The 17939-nt window shown below is 32.7% G+C and overlaps 1 protein-coding gene across 8 annotated transcripts in view; it reads right to left on the reverse strand.

Annotated features, from left to right (window-relative positions):
- Positions 1 to 17939, reverse strand: part of CSMD3 (CUB and Sushi multiple domains 3) — a 1243168-nt gene that overhangs the window by 181845 nt on the left and 1043384 nt on the right. For 5 of the 8 annotated variants that reach the window (XM_074387065.1, XM_074387064.1, XM_074387060.1 and 2 more), the window contains 3 exons: positions 12333 to 12446; positions 11737 to 11832; positions 9939 to 10142 (listed from right to left, as the gene is read on the reverse strand). In XM_074387065.1, coding sequence (XP_074243166.1) covers positions 9939 to 10142; positions 11737 to 11832; positions 12333 to 12446 — 414 coding nt within the window. The remainder of the gene's footprint in view (positions 1 to 9938; positions 10143 to 11736; positions 11833 to 12332; positions 12447 to 17939) is intronic. The other 3 variants (XM_039464529.2, XM_074387063.1, XM_074387061.1) reach the window with 2 other exon arrangements.

A 17939-nucleotide genomic window follows, 5' to 3' on the forward strand; every position in this document is an offset into this window, starting at 1 on the left:
AGAAGACAGTATACTGCTTGATGACTTTTGTCCTCCTCCACTAAAATGCAAAATGTAAGGACAAAGATCTGATATTTTTATTCAAAACTATGTCACCAGTGCTTAGAATAGCGTTGGCATGCAGTAAGCACTCAATAAATTCTTCCTGAATAAATCACTGAAGAACTGATTGTGTATCTGTACATATCCTGTGCTTTCAAGGTATCTTTTTATCATTCCTGCATCATTCCTGGCTCCCAGTATTTTCCTAAACAAGCCATATTTGTTGAATTCTACTTCAATCATCTTTACTTATTTACCAACAAAATATACTACAGAAAAATTATCAGATATATAATAATACCTATAGAATGTGGTACATTTAACTCCCATATATATTAATCTCGCATTTGCATCCTGTTTTTAAAAGATATATAATAAATTTCTGTTCTAATCAGTATACAATATAATATGTAGATTAAGAAAACAGGCTTTCAAATCAAGTAGCCTAGATTCAAATCCAATTCTGCTTTTTACCTAAAAACCTCTTGGTTTTGAAACTAAGAGGTTTTACTATCTGTAAAATAGAGATAATCCTAACTACCTGCCAAAGTTGCTGTTAATATTAAATGAGATAATGCTTAATAGGGCTTAATTCAAATGCTAAGAATTCCTATTTATTATTGTATTTATTAACTTTTTCATGGATGAATGGATAGATGAATAAACAGATAATGAATGAGATTTTGTATATATTTCTTCATGAATTTCTTTCCCATTCTGAGAAAAGATGAAGTAGACAGGTGTTGCCATGGAGACTTTCAAGTAAAAGTAGTTCTTTCTGGGTCTCTAAAAAACTTGAAAACACAGAACCAGATAAGCGTGATCAGATAAGCAGCTAATTAAAGACTCTTTGCCTAAGGGGAGTAGGTGGCAGCTTCTAGGGCTTTTGGAAAAAGACCTCCCACTAACAGAAGTACTTATGCCTAAGGCCATATATTGTCAAAGCTATTAGTGGCTGCAGGGGGTTATTTGAACCACAGAGTCTAAAAGGGAGGAGAGCCTGGGGGTTTAAGAAACTGGAGAATTAAAGAAATGTGAAGTATAATAAGGTCAAATATGAAAGATAAAAACTCAGTCTTCAGGATAAGTTTTATTTTGCAGTTTTATATTGTTCCTAGGTCTAAGTTTTAAGTAAAATATTATTGTATTTTATTGTAATTAAGAATGGCTTGGCACTATAGCTTTGTACATGATTATTAAATATTGTTTACAAACTGGTTGTTAAAGTTTGTGAATCTTCTAATTTAGTATTTGACTTTTTTAACTATAAGCACAACTCACATATTATGTCTAGTCCACAGTTTTGTTTTAGTATGTCAGTGTGTACAAAATTACTGAACATTTTCTTGTGCTTTACTGTGACAGAAAAAAAAAAAAAAAAAAAAAAAAAAAAGAGTGTTGACAGTAATAGTAAGAACTGTGAAACCGAAACAATACAATTGAGATGGAAATCATTAGAAATGTAGAAAGCAGTATTGCTTTGGTTTCAATTGGATTCTCATTCGGCTTAAGCTGTTAACTGAGCATTCATTGAACTGTGAAGACAGAGAAAAACAATCATCATGTATAAAACCCTGTAAATAGACTGTCAAAGATTATGTCTAAACTGTAAAGTGTAAATAGAGAATTTGCTCTTTCTCAGAATAAAACTCCCTATATAATATGTAAATCTACTGCTTGTGTTTTACCAACACACATATCTCTCCTGCAGATCTCAGAAGAGTTTGAAACCTCAGATTTGTAAAGGTCTAAGCAAGGAAATGCAAGAGTATCACCATATGGTGGAATACTGAAATTGAAAAGTATAGACCTTGTACTTGGGAAGTTGGCCAGGGTTGTCAGACCCTCTACAAATATTCAGGACATCACTACAGTAATTCTCTAAAATCCATCCGTTGTACAAAAGTTTACTGAACACCTGTTTCGTGCCAAGACCTCTTTCAATTGAGCTCAAAACCAATCAAAAGGGGGTTTTGATGATGGAAAGGGGGGCAATTAAGATAGATTAGGAATGTTTTACAACAAAAATTACACATAATATAGTTCGATGGTTGCTGTAAAGGTAATGCTACAGACAGTGAATGGCTGATGGGTGGCAGAAAATTATTTTAGATAGGATGGCCAAGGAAGATAACTGGGGAGACTTCAGTGAAATGATGCAGTGATACCAAAAGATATTTGAGGCATGCAGGTTCCAATCAGAGGTAAGGAGAAGTCCAAATACTTTGGGGCAGATATTTTATACAGTTAATATATGTTGAAAATGAGCACAAATTAAAGAGAACACTTCAATATCAACCTAAGGTAGCTCTGTACTTGACTCTCATATTTGAATATTTAAGACACTGAGCTTTTCCTATCTTAAAATATTTTAAGACGTGACCATTTTTATTCAAAACATTTTGGAACTAAAATATTTATAGTTAAAAATAGAAATGTAAACTATGTTTTCATTTATGTAAAGATTAGTAGTTGGACCAAATGGTAAAACCTAAACTGGTCTATATTCTGAATGTCATTTAGAATCATCACCTTTCTATTTCTTCTCTCAGACAGACCCCATATATCCATCTGTCATATCAACTTTCTGGATTTACACCTGTTCCACAAGGAAGAATATTTTAAAAATGGTATAAAGTAATATGTCATTTTCATGTGATCTTGGCAGGAAATACAAGTCATCTGACACAATTTTCTATCTCTGGATATGTAGTTTTAAATTGCCTCACTCTATTCAGGCTGCTATATCAAAATATAATAGAATGGGTGGCTTATAAACAACAGAAATTTATTTCTCATAGTTATGGAAGCTGGGAAGTCATTTGATGTCTGCTGACGGCCTTTTTCCTGGATTACACATGACCTTCTTCTGGCTGTGTCCTTACATGATGAAACAGGCTAGAGATCTCTCTGGTGTCTCTTTCATAAGGGCATTAATCCTATTCATGAGAGCTCTGCCCTCATACCTTAACTACCTTCCAATCCCTGCCACCCAATACTATCATCTTGTGGGTTAGGATTCTAATACGAATTTGGGGGAATTCCAAAATTCAGACTATAGCATTCTGCTGCTATCCCCCAAAATTCATGTCCTTCTCACATGCGAAATACATTCATTCCATCCCAATAGTTGTCATTTGTTCCAGCATCAGCTAAAGAATATAATGTTCAAAGTCTCATCTAAATATCATGTCAATCACATACGGGTGACACTTTAAGAAATGATTTATCCTGAGAGTAACTGCCCTCCAGCTATAGTCCGTAAAATCAAACAAATTATCTACTTTCAAAATATAATGGTGAGACAGGCACCGGACAGATATTTCCATTCCTAAAAAGAAAAACAGGACAGAAGAAAAGGGTAACAGATGTCAAGCAGGTCGAAAACCTTAAAATTCAAGAAAAATCTTTTTTGGTTAGATGCTCTGTTCTTCAGTCCCACTAGACCTATGATCTCACCTCCTAGACCCACAGTTTGAAGTTGTGCCTTCTAGACACACTGTAGAGAAGGTCCCAGGTTCTGGACCTACTGGGGATTATGGCCCAGCTCCTGTGGCTTTGCTGGGCATAATGCATACCACAGCTCTCAGGGATTAGAGTTGCATGCCTGTGGTTCTCCCTGACATCACACACCAGTGGCTCATTTCACAGTCATATGGCCCCATCTCTGTAGCTCCACTGGTCATTTCTCCACAAGGCAATGCTAAAGGTGTGGGGCCATGACCCCTATGGTAGTTATCTTCCTGGGCAGAGAGGCTTTCCAGGACACCCTCTGAAATCTACATAGAGGCAACCACATCCCCATAGCTTTACTGGGTACAGAACATGGTGAACCAGATCCACAGGAGCCATTCCTGCGTAGCCAAGGAACTATGTAACAGACTCATGAAGCAGAGACTGGGGTTTAAGTCCCTTCCTTTGAAATCTTCCTCCAAGGTCCTTGTACTCTGGGTCTGTGACTGAATGGACACTCTTGAGGATCTCTGAAATGCATTCAGGTTCATGCTTCCATGGTCTTGGACAATAGGTCCTGGCTTCTACTTAGATGGCTGACTGATCTTCTCACTGTATTGATAAACAGCTTCTAACTTCTATTGAGATGGTCAGTTCATACTAATCCTCTTATCAAACATTACATGGCTGAACTCTTCTTTTTTTTAAAGACGAAATCTTACTCTGTCACCCTGGCTGGAGTGCAGTGGTGTGATTTCGGCTCACTGCAAACTCTGCCTCCCAGGTTCAAGTGATTCTCCTGCCTCAATCTCTCAAGTAGCTGGGATTACAGGCACATGCCACAATGCCCAGCTAATTTCTGTATTTTTAGTAGAGACCATGTTTCACCAGGTTGGCCAGGCCAGTCTCAAACTTCTGACCTCATGTTATCCACCTGCCTTGACTAAACTCTTTTTTTTTTTTTTTTTTTTTTTTTGAGACGGAGTTTCACTCTTGTTACCCAGGCTGGAGTGCAATGGCGCGATCTCGGCTCACCGCAACCTCCGCCTCCTGGGCTCAGGCAATTCTCCTGCCTCAGCCTCCTGAGTGGCTGGGATTACAGGCACGCGCCACTATGCCCAGCTAATTTTTTGTATTTTTAGTAGAGACGGGGTTTCACCATGTTGACCAGGATGGTCTCGATCTCTCGACCTCGTGATCCACCCGCCTCAGCCTCCCAAAGTGCTGGGATTACAGGCTTGAGCCACCGCGCCCGGCTGACTAAACTCTTAAAGTTTTCTTTTAAACAGGTCTTCTCATTTTTCCAATACAGGCAGGTAGAAAGTTTTTATATGCCCTCTCTCATGACCGTGCTGGAAGCACCATGCTACCTGACTTCAAACTATACTACAAGGCTACAGTAATCAAAACAGCATGGTACTGGTACCAAAACAGAAATATAGACCAATGGAACAGAACAGAGGCCTCGGAGGCAATGCCACACATCTACAACCATCTGATCTTTGACAAATCTGGCAAAAACAAGCAATGGGGAAAAGATTCCCTCTTTAATAGATGGTGTTGGGAAAACTGGCTAGCCATGTGCAGAAAGCAGAAACTGGACCCCTTCCTGACACCTTACACTAAAATTAACTCCAGATGGATTAAAGATTTAAATGTAAGACCTAACACCATAAAAACCCAAGAAGAAAACCTAGGAAAAACCATTCAGGACATAGGCATAGGCAAGGGCTATATATGATACAATATATTATATATATATCTATAATATACCTATATTATAGATATATATGTTTTGATTCCCCAATTTTTTTTAAGACAGAGTCTTGCTCTTTCTCTCAGGCTGGAGTGCAGTGGCATGGTCTCACCTTACTGCAACCTCTTCCTCCTGACCTATTTTTTTAAGTATATTCCTCAACCACTTGACCTTGAATGCATTAATTGGTGGAAATTTCACTGTACTCTTAATGGTGTATTTTCATAAAAATTTACTATTATTTTCAATAAAATCAATACATTTTCCCAAAATTTTCTTAAAAATCTTAAGTGCAAATGAAAGTCAAACATTTGAGGAATCCTAAATTAGAGTTGGAAAGAATGACAGTGTTCAATAATTTCAGCCTTTTCCAAAATGCAAAAATCTTCTGTGGAAGGCACATTTTACAAATATAACAACTTTAAATTGTTTTAAGAATAAAATATCAACAATGAAAATCAGTACTATCAAACACTTGATCAGTACTGTATATTAAGTCCTATATTCTTCATCAAATACTTTCATAATTGGAATGTTCTCTCTTGATTTTGTGGTGGATTACTTGACAAAAACAAAACAACTTAATTTTTTAATACTTATTAGGTTCCAAGAACTAAGCCAAGGATTTTAATCATTTAGCTATAATGAACCTATGAAGACATTCTCTTATTTTCTTGTTTTATTGGAATGGGAATTGAAGATCAAAGAGATTATGTAAATTTTCTAAGATCTTATCGTAACTCACCTTAATTCAGTCATGTGCAGAAAGTCAAGATACTCACCCATCACCCTTGTGCTGAGAATTTAGTACTATTCCCAGCTCTGATGATTTCACTTAATTTTACATGGTTTTTTTACAATTTTTCACATTAATTAGCACATTAACATGATAAACATACAAACAGAACCTTTAAGGAGTAACTCATACATTTACATTTCAGCTCTTGGCATATGTAGACTCTTTGAACATACTAACTAAAGGAATAAATGGTTTTTTTGATGACATTTAAAGATTAATGAACTAGTTTATGAATTTCTATGTCATTACATTACTGTTTTTACAGTATATTATATGAAACTAAATGAAGAGTACTACTTATTTAGGTTCTTCTCTTTTTACAGCATTGATATTTTCTGTCAATATCTACATAAATACATTAAAAGTGACACAGAAATTATGTAAATAATTACTGGAAAAAGTGAAGCAGAAATAATTCTTAATATTTATAGAAAAATATTTAAAAATCTATTGTGAGTTTGAAGAGTCATTATTATTATGTTTGTCTTTAATTATTAAACTAATTTCAAGCAATGTAATATCCAATTTATGCATATTGCATGACTAATTTTGGCATATACATAAACATTTCTTTTAGTTCAGAATTCTTTTAGTTTAGAATATTATAAATGTTATTTATAACATTTCATGAGTGTGAAGTCAGTGTATTGTTTTGTATGTATTGTGCATGGTTCAGAATAAAGAACATTATTTGTTTTGTCTTTATGCGTGTACAAGTACTAACTACAAGTATCTAATAGGGCAGAACCCTAGCTCTTTTGTAGGCACAAGACAGGTGGAACATCAAGTTCAGCTGATTTATCTCCTATACTTACAGATTGTCAAAAATGTATTTTAATAGTCAGCAATTATGCTTAATAAATGAGACAGAAATGTAATTGGGAAATAGCTTATAAGTCAGAACATAAAGAAAAGCAGTAATCTATCATTAATTTAAGGTTCAAATGTAGAAAAACTAAGTTTTAAATCCTGCCTCCACTCTAACCCTTACTATGCTCTGCCACTATAAAAAGTACTATTTTACTTCTTTCAGACTCAGTTTATTCATCTGTACATTCCAAGAGTAACTTTTCCATAGATTTGTCAGAGGATTACATCAAATATATATCTAAATTACTTCATATGGATTGGGCTCTTTTAGACAATTCAGGCTGCTATAACAAAATACCATAGACTAAGTAATTTTTCAACAACATAAATGTATTTCTAAGAGTTCTAAAGATTCGGAAGTCTAACATCAAGGTGCCAGTAGATGTAGTGTTTGGTGAGGGCTTGCTCAATGCTTCATAGACAATGCCTTCTAACTGTGTACTCACATGGCAGAAGGCTGAACAAGCTTCCTCAGACTTCTTTTTTAAAAGCACTGATCTCATTCCTGAGGGTAGAGCCCTCAAGACCTAGTCACCTTCAATCTCTTAATACCCCCACATGGGAGATTAGGTTTCAACATAAGAATTTGTGTGTGTTGTGCGGGGAGCTTGGGAGAGGGAGAGAATAAATATTCAGACCATAGAATTGGCAAATAGTAGCATTAAGAAAATTATAAATATCAGAAATTGTGGTTATTCAGCTGAAAGATAAGAAAATTGAAGAGTCATTTACAGCCTTCTAGTGTCTTAAATTATCCTTTGTAATTAGTCATTCAACAAATAATAGAATAATAAAAGAGTAGTCCACATTCCATTTATTGTCATGGAAAAAATTAAAATATTTGCTGCCGGAAAAATATGCACTGTGAAATATGCTAAGTATATTTTTTTGGTGGGGGGGTGGGAGTGGTCATATCAAATTCCTAGAGAAATCAAATGACCTTCATCCTTCCTATTTATTTGTGACAGCATAGTTTATACCATTATCCTAGCACAATTGTTGGCAATGTCTTGATTTAAACTTTAAAAAATATATATTCTACTTAAAGCAAATATATTATATAGAAATTACATACCCTATAAATGCATATCGACACATTTATCTTTCATCTCTTCTCAGTAGAAATGAATTTTCTCTGTTATTTTGCAATTTAAAATTATTTTTTATTCTAGTGACCTATGAGCTGACATGTGAACAAATGTATTTTAAAAAGGTAAAACTAAGAATGGCAAATATAATTCATTTTTATATGTCAAAATGTGTTATTGAAATATATAAAAATAATTTTATATATTTATGATTGTCCATTATGTGTCCATATATACATACATATTTTTCCCTATGGAGAGTGGAATATTAAGATTATTAAAATTAAAACAAAAATGAAACAAACATTTTGCTTATCTTTTATTTTAAAAAATATTATTTTAAGCTGTGTGCAATAGATCACACCTGTAATCCCAGTACTCTGGGAGGCCAAGGTGGGTGGATTACTTGAGGCCAGAAGTTTGAGATCAGCCTAGACAACATGGTGAGACACAGTCCCTTCTGTATTTCACAAAAACACAAAAACTAGCTGGGCTGGTAGTACATGCCTGTATTCCCAGCAACTCGGTAGGCTGAGGCAGAAGGTTTGAACCCAGAAGGCAGAGGTTGCATGCAAGTAAGCTGAGATCATACCACAGCACTCCAGTCTGGGCAATAGAGCAGGACTCTGTCTCTCAAAAAAAAACAAAAAACAAAAAACTAAAAACAAAAACTTATTTTTCACATCACATACTAGTACAACTGCAATGAGAAACAACTCATTAGAATTATTTTGTAACCTGAGATTAAGTCTTACAACTCTTTTTTGAATTTAATATTATGTAATTTTAAAAATAATTATAAATTCCAGATATGTTCTTGTGGCAGAGAAGAGACTAATTTCCATACTTTCTATATTTTCTTTCTATGGGACTCTACAAAACCCAAGTGTCATTATAATTACCCTGAAATACTATAAAATTCTAAACTATTAAGATATCCATAATTTTAGATCGTATCCATTCTATTTACCAGTATAAATTACATATACTACTGCAAAAACAACTTTGAAACAATAAGATTTTGACTAACCTTATGCATTTTACTCTTTCACTGTATTTGTGAAAGACTGATCGGAAAAATTTCTTTTTTTATATTTTTATAAATATCTATAACTAATAGAGTAAGAAAAAAATTAATTCACATTTTCTAACTCCTGATGACCAATAAAAATATTTCCAGGTAAGTCAGCCTTTGGATTCCTAAAAGATGTCTGAATTCTTTACATATTGGCAAATAAATTTTTGCATAAACTTTAATAGTTATTTCAAAGGATGATTACCAGAGGCTGGGAAATATAGTGGAAGGCTTAGGGAGACGTAAGAATGGTTAATGGGTACAAAAATCAAAACAAAATAAAATAGAATGAATAAGACCTACCATTTGATAGATCAACAGTGTGAGTATAGTCAGTAATTTAGCTGTACATTTTAAAATAACTTAAAAAGTGTAATTGGATTGTTGCAACAAAATGAATAAATCCTTGAGGAGACAGATATCCCATTCTCCATGATGTGCTTATTTCACATTGCCCGCCTATAACAAAACATCTCGTATACTCCATTAATATATACACCTACTATGTACCCACAAAAAACGAAAAAAAAAAGATAGTAGTGCTTCATAATCCCGTATTAGTAGCATCAGATTCTGTGTTCCTTTACATATATTTACATTTACATCCATATAAATCAGTAAATAAGGGAAATACTTAGCTAATTCAACGCAAATTTTGTCATTGATTTCATCACCAAGACAATTGCAATAAATATCCACTTATTTTTCATATTTACATACAGCACACTTATTAAACTGTTTAAAATTTAGTGCATAATTATTAGATATAAATTTTTTTAAAAATGAAAGATGTAAGATAATCAATTTTTATATAAAATATGTATAACCAAAGATCATACACGTTTATATACTCACCAATACAAGTAGGTAAGGAATCATTCCACTGGGCCAAAGAATTAGGCACTGTTTCACACCTAATTGCTATGGATCCATAGAGAATATATCCTGGATTACATTCAAAAAGAACCAATGAACCGACAGCAAATTCATTGCCAATTCTTCTTCCAAATCTTGGTTCAGGAACAGAACTGCATTGTGTAGAACTTGTTCTAGGAACAGCTGTATAGAAATATTACTTATTTTAATTTCATATGGTAGACAAATACAGATTTCAAAATGTAATTTAAACACATTTTCAAGAAATCACTTTTTTCAGAACTTGAATTAACAATTTGAATACATTCTTAAAGTTTTAAATTTTATATAAAATAAAATATAATTTAGAATAAATATTGTTGTCAAGTTTTTTTTTTTTTTATTAGAAAAGTTTTACTTTTGATCCTTTAAACATCAACCACGTTTTTTTTTTTTTTTTTTCCCCCAAACTCATTCATATTACAAAGTAGTTTTAGTTAGGTATTTTTGTAATTTGTGAGATGAAAACTGAAAGATTTTTTCTTTTTAAACTTAGAATACCATGTTCAAAAAATATGTGTCAGGTTATACCAAATAATTTTACAATATTTCAGTATTTCATTCTTAATTAAAATTACAGAGGCAACAGGTGCTTTGTTTCATAGAATGCTCACAAACTTAATTTTCAAATACATTTGCTATTGAGAAAGATAACTACATTTGAACTAGGTAGAATATACGTCAGACAGATTAACAACAATAAAAGTTTTTACTTTAATAATCATACAATATCAGATTTGAAATTGCTTTTAGATTTTATAGATATGTCCTTTAATTGTGCCTTTTTTTTTGGTTTGTAAAATAGAATGATAACAGGATGTTTTTTCTTTTTAAAACACATAACAAATGTGATTAAAGAGATTGACAATAGCTCAAAAAATGATATGATGAATTCTAAATAGATTAATTCCTCTTATGTGACTTGAGTAAATATAATTCCAATCATTCTAGTGCCTTTTTAGAGTCATAATATCACACTTTGTTTCCAGGGGGAGGTACTACTTAATAAAAAAGAGTATAATATTATAGTCAACTGATAAATGGAATAAGAGGTTTTATAAGAATAACAAATTACAAATCTTTATTATACATTTCTCAGGAATAAAGTGCAAGATACATTTGAGAAGAACTACTATATGACCTTATATAATTCAAAGAAAAGATTTTAAATTACGGCTCTTAACTTGTTTTAATGATAATGCAGAAGGTTGTCTACAACAGGCAAGAAAAAAATTGTGTAAAAAACTTCTAATTGCATGAAAGTCCTAATAATTCTGAAGAAAATTTTAAGTCTCCTGAGAGAATGAGAAACTATAATTTTAACATGGAACACTGATTTCCTTGGCATGTTTAAGTACATCAGCACCACAATTTTTAAATCTTTAACTTAGTATGCTAAACTAAATTAGACTAAATAATCTAGAGTGCTACACTGCTAGAAAATAGAAAATGTAGATAGTAAGGAATTGTCAGGAAAAAAAAGTAAATGTTTTGAAAATAATATGAGGGAAGGAAGGAAAATCAGACATTTAAATTGAGAATGATGATGGAAGCAACAGAATTTTTTTTTTTTTTTACTTTGGTCAAGGTGACAGTAATCTAGTGATGGGGGAGGGGACAGAATAAAACTGCTAAAAAAAAATCTTTTATCTAGAGGAGTTCATGATTCAAAAACTCTGAATACAGCATGGAAATTGATATCATTCCTTAGTGTGTTCTAGACTACAGGGTCACTTACCTTGATAAACAAAGTGAAATCCCTTAGCTGTTATTGGTCCAACTGAAGTAAATCGAATTGTGATCTGATTACCTGAACTCAGTGGAAGTGATTCTCCTACTCAACAAAACAAACACTAAGATATCATAAATAATTTTCATTCAGTAAACCTAACAATTTATATTATCTTACACTGTCATTTGAAAATGTCAATTTATGTTCTATCAAATTACTTTAAAATATCCTGCAATTACCAATATATTTTCTTTGGGTTCAACTTGTATTGCAATCTTTTTCTCAGAAAGCTTTAATTACTTTTTTATACATATTGCCTCATTCTTCAAAGAATTCTTAAATATTTTATATTACATTAAACATCAGAGACTACATGATTAAATATAATATTTACTTGGTTACAATTCCAGAGAATAGTTGGTTGTATTTTTCTCAACCTTCTGAGTTAATTGTGTTTCTATTCTTTTAAAAAAAAAAGTGATATTATTTTCAGTTTACTTTATTTCTAATATGGATGACATAAATCTCAACTTTCACTACAATATTAATCAAAGTCAGTCTTTAATCAGTAACTGATGCATGGCAGTTCTATTAAAGGATACCTGAATGGGATCCTGAGAGGGAAGATAACAGAGAAGATTGCTGAGTTGGCCCATCATACACCTCAACAACATCGTGGAGTGATGTCTGGAAAAATACAAACTGGCCAAACACCACTGATCAACAGGAACCCGGAGAAGCAAACAAATCACCAACCATCCAAAAACGAAACAAAAAACAAAAACAAAAAAAAAAAATAGAAAGAGGAGGAGAGAGAGAACAAAGTATTAAAATATAGTAGTCATTTTTTTTTTTCTACTATTAAAAGAGGATAGGTGCCAGTTGGTTGATATTCCTGACACATATACTTCAGGTCATAAAAGAAGTGACCATGACCTAAAATAATTAAAATTTTAAGACAACTATTCTTAAAAAGATAAATGAGTTTAGCATTTAATTGGGATCGGAAATCGTAAGATTCATGATTAATACTTTATAGTAACTAATTTTGGCTTTTCCCAATGGTGGTTTGATTCTTTTCACTTTGTGACTCTCTTCTCTTTTTCTAATTTTTTTTCCTCCACTTTTAGATGAGATAGACAAAGTTTTAATTTAGGGGATTTTTAAAACTGTCCTTAAAAATGCTATTCCATTATGAGTAATAATTTCATTAGAAAAACAATAGCAAGATACTTTTCAGGTATACTGTTTAATTTACATTCTAAGTTTTAAGTGATTCCTAAATATTTATTGTAAACCTTCTTCAAAAATAAAGAAATATTATTTATGATTCATTAGCAATTGAGATATCATAAAATTTTACAAAATAATTGCTTTTCCATGGTAAGTACAGTTCTGAAGTACATATCAACAAGATTTATGATGTATCATTTTACTCCTATTTTTGCTTATCCTTTAATTGTGTACTAAACTTACATGCAGAATCTACCCAAACTAAAACTTCAGAGAAAGAACCTGTTGCAAGAACAGAAATCTTTTTTTTTTTTTTTTTTTTTTTTTTGAGATGGAGTTTAGCTCTTGTTACCCAGGCTGGAGTGCAATGGCGCCATCTCGGCTCACCGCCCCCTCCGCCTCCTGGGTTCAAGCAATTCTCCTGCCTCAGCCTCCTGAGTAGCTGGGATTACAGGCACGTGCCACCATGCCCAGCTAATTTTTATATTTTTCGTAGAGACGGGGTTTCACCGTGTTGACCAGGATGGTCTGGATCTCTTGACCTCGACCTCGTGATCCACTCGTCTCGGCCTCCCAAAGTGCTGGGATTACAGGCGTGAGCCACCGCGCACGGCCGCTTTGTATTTTTTTTTAAAACATAATCAGTTTGAAAAAAAATCCTAAAAAAATTCATTAATTAGAAAAAAATATGAGTTTAAAAGAGTATAATTTTTAATGAAAATTTAATAATATAAAAAGCAAGGTAATTTGTATAAATTTGAAATCACATTAATTTAAATTGTTCATTCCATGAGTATATACAAATATATTTTTTTAAATACTGATTCAAGTTGTATACCTCAAATGAAGGCTAGAGACATCCTCTGGTGGTTCTTATACAAACAGGCTAATTCACTTGAAACATGCTGAGTTTTGCATATGAACACAGGTATACACATAATATTGTAAACAAAGCTACATGAAGTTTTTTTTGCCTGTAAAAATAAGCTGGTGATCTCAGTCCAGTTCTTTGTGAAGCAAAAGAAAATGAACACATTAGCAGATACAGTGATGTTTCTTTGAACATTTCTGAACATTGCTGTGCTAAAATTTGTCAATAATCCTCCATATTTTCTAGAAGTCATGAATACAAATTTATGTTTCCACCAAACCATACACATGAAGTGAATTATTTTAATGGTTTACAAGTCATACAAAAATTTTGAATTCAGATCTTTTTAAAAGATCCCAATTTTTTCTGTCAAACCCCAAACTACTTCCAAAATACTCCAAATACATATATATAAGAAAGATTTTGTTTTCTGTTTTTGTATTTGTTTAGATTAGTGTTTGGATGATCTGTTCTTAAATGTGTCTTAAGAAGTTTCTATTACAAAGCAGATTTTCATTGTCTTACTAAGTAGACAAAAAAAAAAAAAAAAAAAAAAGAAAAAGAAAAAGAAAAAAGAAATAAAGTATGTTAGTCTAATCACAGGAGCTTTATTACATCAAGTACACTGCCCAAAAAGGCTCTTGGCATATAATTTATTCTTTCTCTCATCTTTTTGGAAAGTTACAATTCAGTAACCTTTAACTCTTCCTTTGCATTAGAAAACATGCCTAATTTCCTTGCAAACCGTTATATTTACAAACATTAAAAACAACTAAAATAAACAGGTATCCAAGAGCTTTTTCTGAGGGGGAAAAAAAAAGTAATAGACAAAAACTTTGTCTTTTTTTCTTGTCTTTAGGCCTCTTCTCAATTATTGCTTCTCTACCCATAGACCACAGTTTTGCATTACCTCTAAACTGAATATGTTGAGATTATAACTGTTAATAATGCAACCATTAACTCCACATTTTTGTATCATATTAAGTATAGAAAACTGTGAGGCATGCTCTTTTAAGTGTTCTTAATCATTTCTGCTTGTAATTAGTTGTAGTTACTAACTCAGCTGGGAGAATTGAGAAAGGTAAGAGTAGAGTGCTGAATCTTGCCTTATTAAGCAATGACTAAGCCACAATTGACTCTACATTAATATGGGCATAATTAACTATGGGCAATTGAAACTTTCAATTAAAAGTAGCTTTCACCAGAAAAAAAGTTACTCTGAGAGGATACTGAATCGCTAAAGATAAAATTTTAAAGTACATGCTTAGTAAGTTATTTTGTAGTATGAAGAATCAAGAACACTCACATGGTCATCTGATTTCCTACAGATTATCATATTAACTATTGTCTCATTAAATTTATATAATTGTAAACCAAATACTCCCAGTCAGAAGTCTTATGAACTAAATGCTGACTCACAGATTTGCTTCTCCAGTCTGTCTGTAAATGTCTTAATTTATTTAAGTTTTTAAAGGTGCAAACAGCAGTAGGTCTTCTGCTTCTATAATATTCTGAATGGCCAAAGGTATTTGCCTGGTTATAAGTGATGTAAGGAAAATTTGTAAGAGATTGTAAAGTGGCTCCAAAGATTACTGGTTATTGTTTTTTTTTTAAGCAAGTTGTCTAGCAAATCGGATTTGTTGTGTTATATGAAGACTGTGATACAATGCAGTGGATTATTGTCAAGTGAACAGATCTATTTTGTCTCTATGCAGCTATTTGTTTGTGAATTCATTTCAAAATTCCTGATTATCTATCCATCTATCTATCTTATCTATTGATCCATTTAATTTATCTATTAACCATTTATTGTTTGGTATTTGAATTATCTTTAGAACCATTATAACATCTTACTGGGTATCTCATTATTTAACTGGGAATTAAATAAAATTTTTGATTCAAGTATCTTTTATATTTATGAGAGTCAGAATTATGGTCTCTTTAAAAATTTACTTTTAGCACTGGTCTAGATGGTGGTGCCTCAGTCCAATGGCCAGAACACACTTTTATTTCTAGGACTACAATTAACTCTCAAGTCTGTGCTGCTTATGCCTTTTGCATGATTAACAAGCTTCATGGTCTGTTTCTTCATTTCCAAGCAGAGATCCAGAATTCCCTGCTTCACGGCTCCAGGCTTCTTTCCTGTTTTCTTAAGAATATAGATTTCAAAGCATTTTGCCTTCAAGATATGAGAGCAAGCTGTATATATCAAGCTGTTTCTTAAGGGAAACACCACTCAATTTTTTTCTTCTTTAAACATGATAGATGTTAAAGAAAATATTTTTATCTCTTTTGTTGTAAAAATTAATTTTTATAATGTTACATATAACATAGCTAGAAAAAGGAAGAAAAAAGAAACCAGTAAGATAAAAGAAAACACAAAAAATCCCTACAAATAAACCTATGTAAATAATCTAGTTTTTGTGACTGAAACTATATCTGAGCCTACTGTTTTTCCACACAATGTATTTTAGAATAGAATTTATTAATTCAACCAGCATTAGTTGATTCTATGATGTGCCAGGAACTGGGTTAAATGTTAGTCTAAAGAAAGTTATCAGCACAGACAGGGTCCCTCCCCTTTAACTATATTAATTCTATTTCTGTTTATTCATATGGCAGCTTATCTTTATTTCACCTGTGAAAAGATGTTAGGTTGGCCAATTAATTATAAACCAACAGTAGGGCACTTTGGGTACATCTTTCCATGAAGAGTATTGCTATACTGATCAATTAAATCCATTCTTCAAAGCAAAGCGTCTACTAACCTCTAACTCCACTCATAGAATTCATGACTACATTTTTAATTAATCTATAACTTAGATTTAAAAAAAATCACTTTAAAAGTCTGCATAAATCACTTAGAGGAAAATTCTAATTTAGATCACATGGCTAGAAACTTTATCTCAATTTTAAAGATTTTTCCTAGCTCATTTTCTCCTCCATGAATAAATTCAGAATGAGACAAGGCAATGTATCTATATACTCTTTCTTGTAGACAAAGCAAAGTTTATTTGACATATAAAATTTGAAGTATCACATCCAAATAAGAATGAGAGTCAGGTTTCCATTGATTGAGAAGATTTGTCTAACATAAATTTCCATTTAACTGTTTCAATAAGCATTTGTTTCCCATTCTCCATCAAAACCTGTCAAATCCTTTTTCATTTGGTCATGTTCATGTAATTCTTGAGAGTTTATCCAATTTGCTTAATTAAGCAATCCCAAATGTAAATCAATAAATGATGACAGTGTCTAAGATGGCATAAAGAGACTCTTGAGTATTAGCATAGATAACTGGCAGAATGCTCACTACAGACCAACAGTCACCCTGAAAGCATCATTTCAGAAACAGTATAGTGGGTGCCTGGAATATGACATAATACACTAAAATGGATTAGTGCTCATAGGGGAGGGCCTTTGCTTAAAACATAAATAAACAGAACAACAAGAAGTTAAAGTTCCATTGTCTATTAAACTCTAATCTGCAAGATTGTTAAAACTTTCTACCATGGCCGGCAGTCTCTCCTTGACCAATGTTTAATCAGGCACCTCTGAATCCTCTTCCCAACTAGGCCCTGACTATTTTTACTTCTGTGTCTGTCTTTGCATTGTTCTGTTTTAGCAAGAATCCTGATGAGCTGGTTTAGCCAAAACCCCCTTCCCTCAATGTCTGATTACTCTCTCACCCCACCATCTCCCAGGTGATTTCTGATTACCCTGGGTTGCCTTCACCAACAGTCCTTGTTGGTTTAGGCAGAATCACCCTCACCCCTGATGTTTCCTCTTAATAATTTTGCATCTACTGACCTCCATCCTGCTTCTTGGCTATAAATTCCCACTTTTTCTTATTATATTTGAAGTTGCATCAATCTCTTTTCTTTACTGCCAAACTTATCACAGTAGTTCCTATACCTATCTTGTACTTCTAAATAGTCTATTTGATATGGTTTGGCTGCATCTCCACCCAAATCTCATATTGAATTGTAATCCCTACAATCTCCATGTGCCTGTGGGAGGTAATTGAATAATGGGGTGGTTTTCCCTTTGCTGCTCTCATGATAGTAAGTTCTCATGTGATATGATGGTTTTATAAGCATCTAGC

Source organism: Saimiri boliviensis, chromosome 15, assembly GCF_048565385.1.
Source record: "Saimiri boliviensis isolate mSaiBol1 chromosome 15, mSaiBol1.pri, whole genome shotgun sequence".
Taxonomy (NCBI): domain Eukaryota; kingdom Metazoa; phylum Chordata; class Mammalia; order Primates; family Cebidae; genus Saimiri; species Saimiri boliviensis.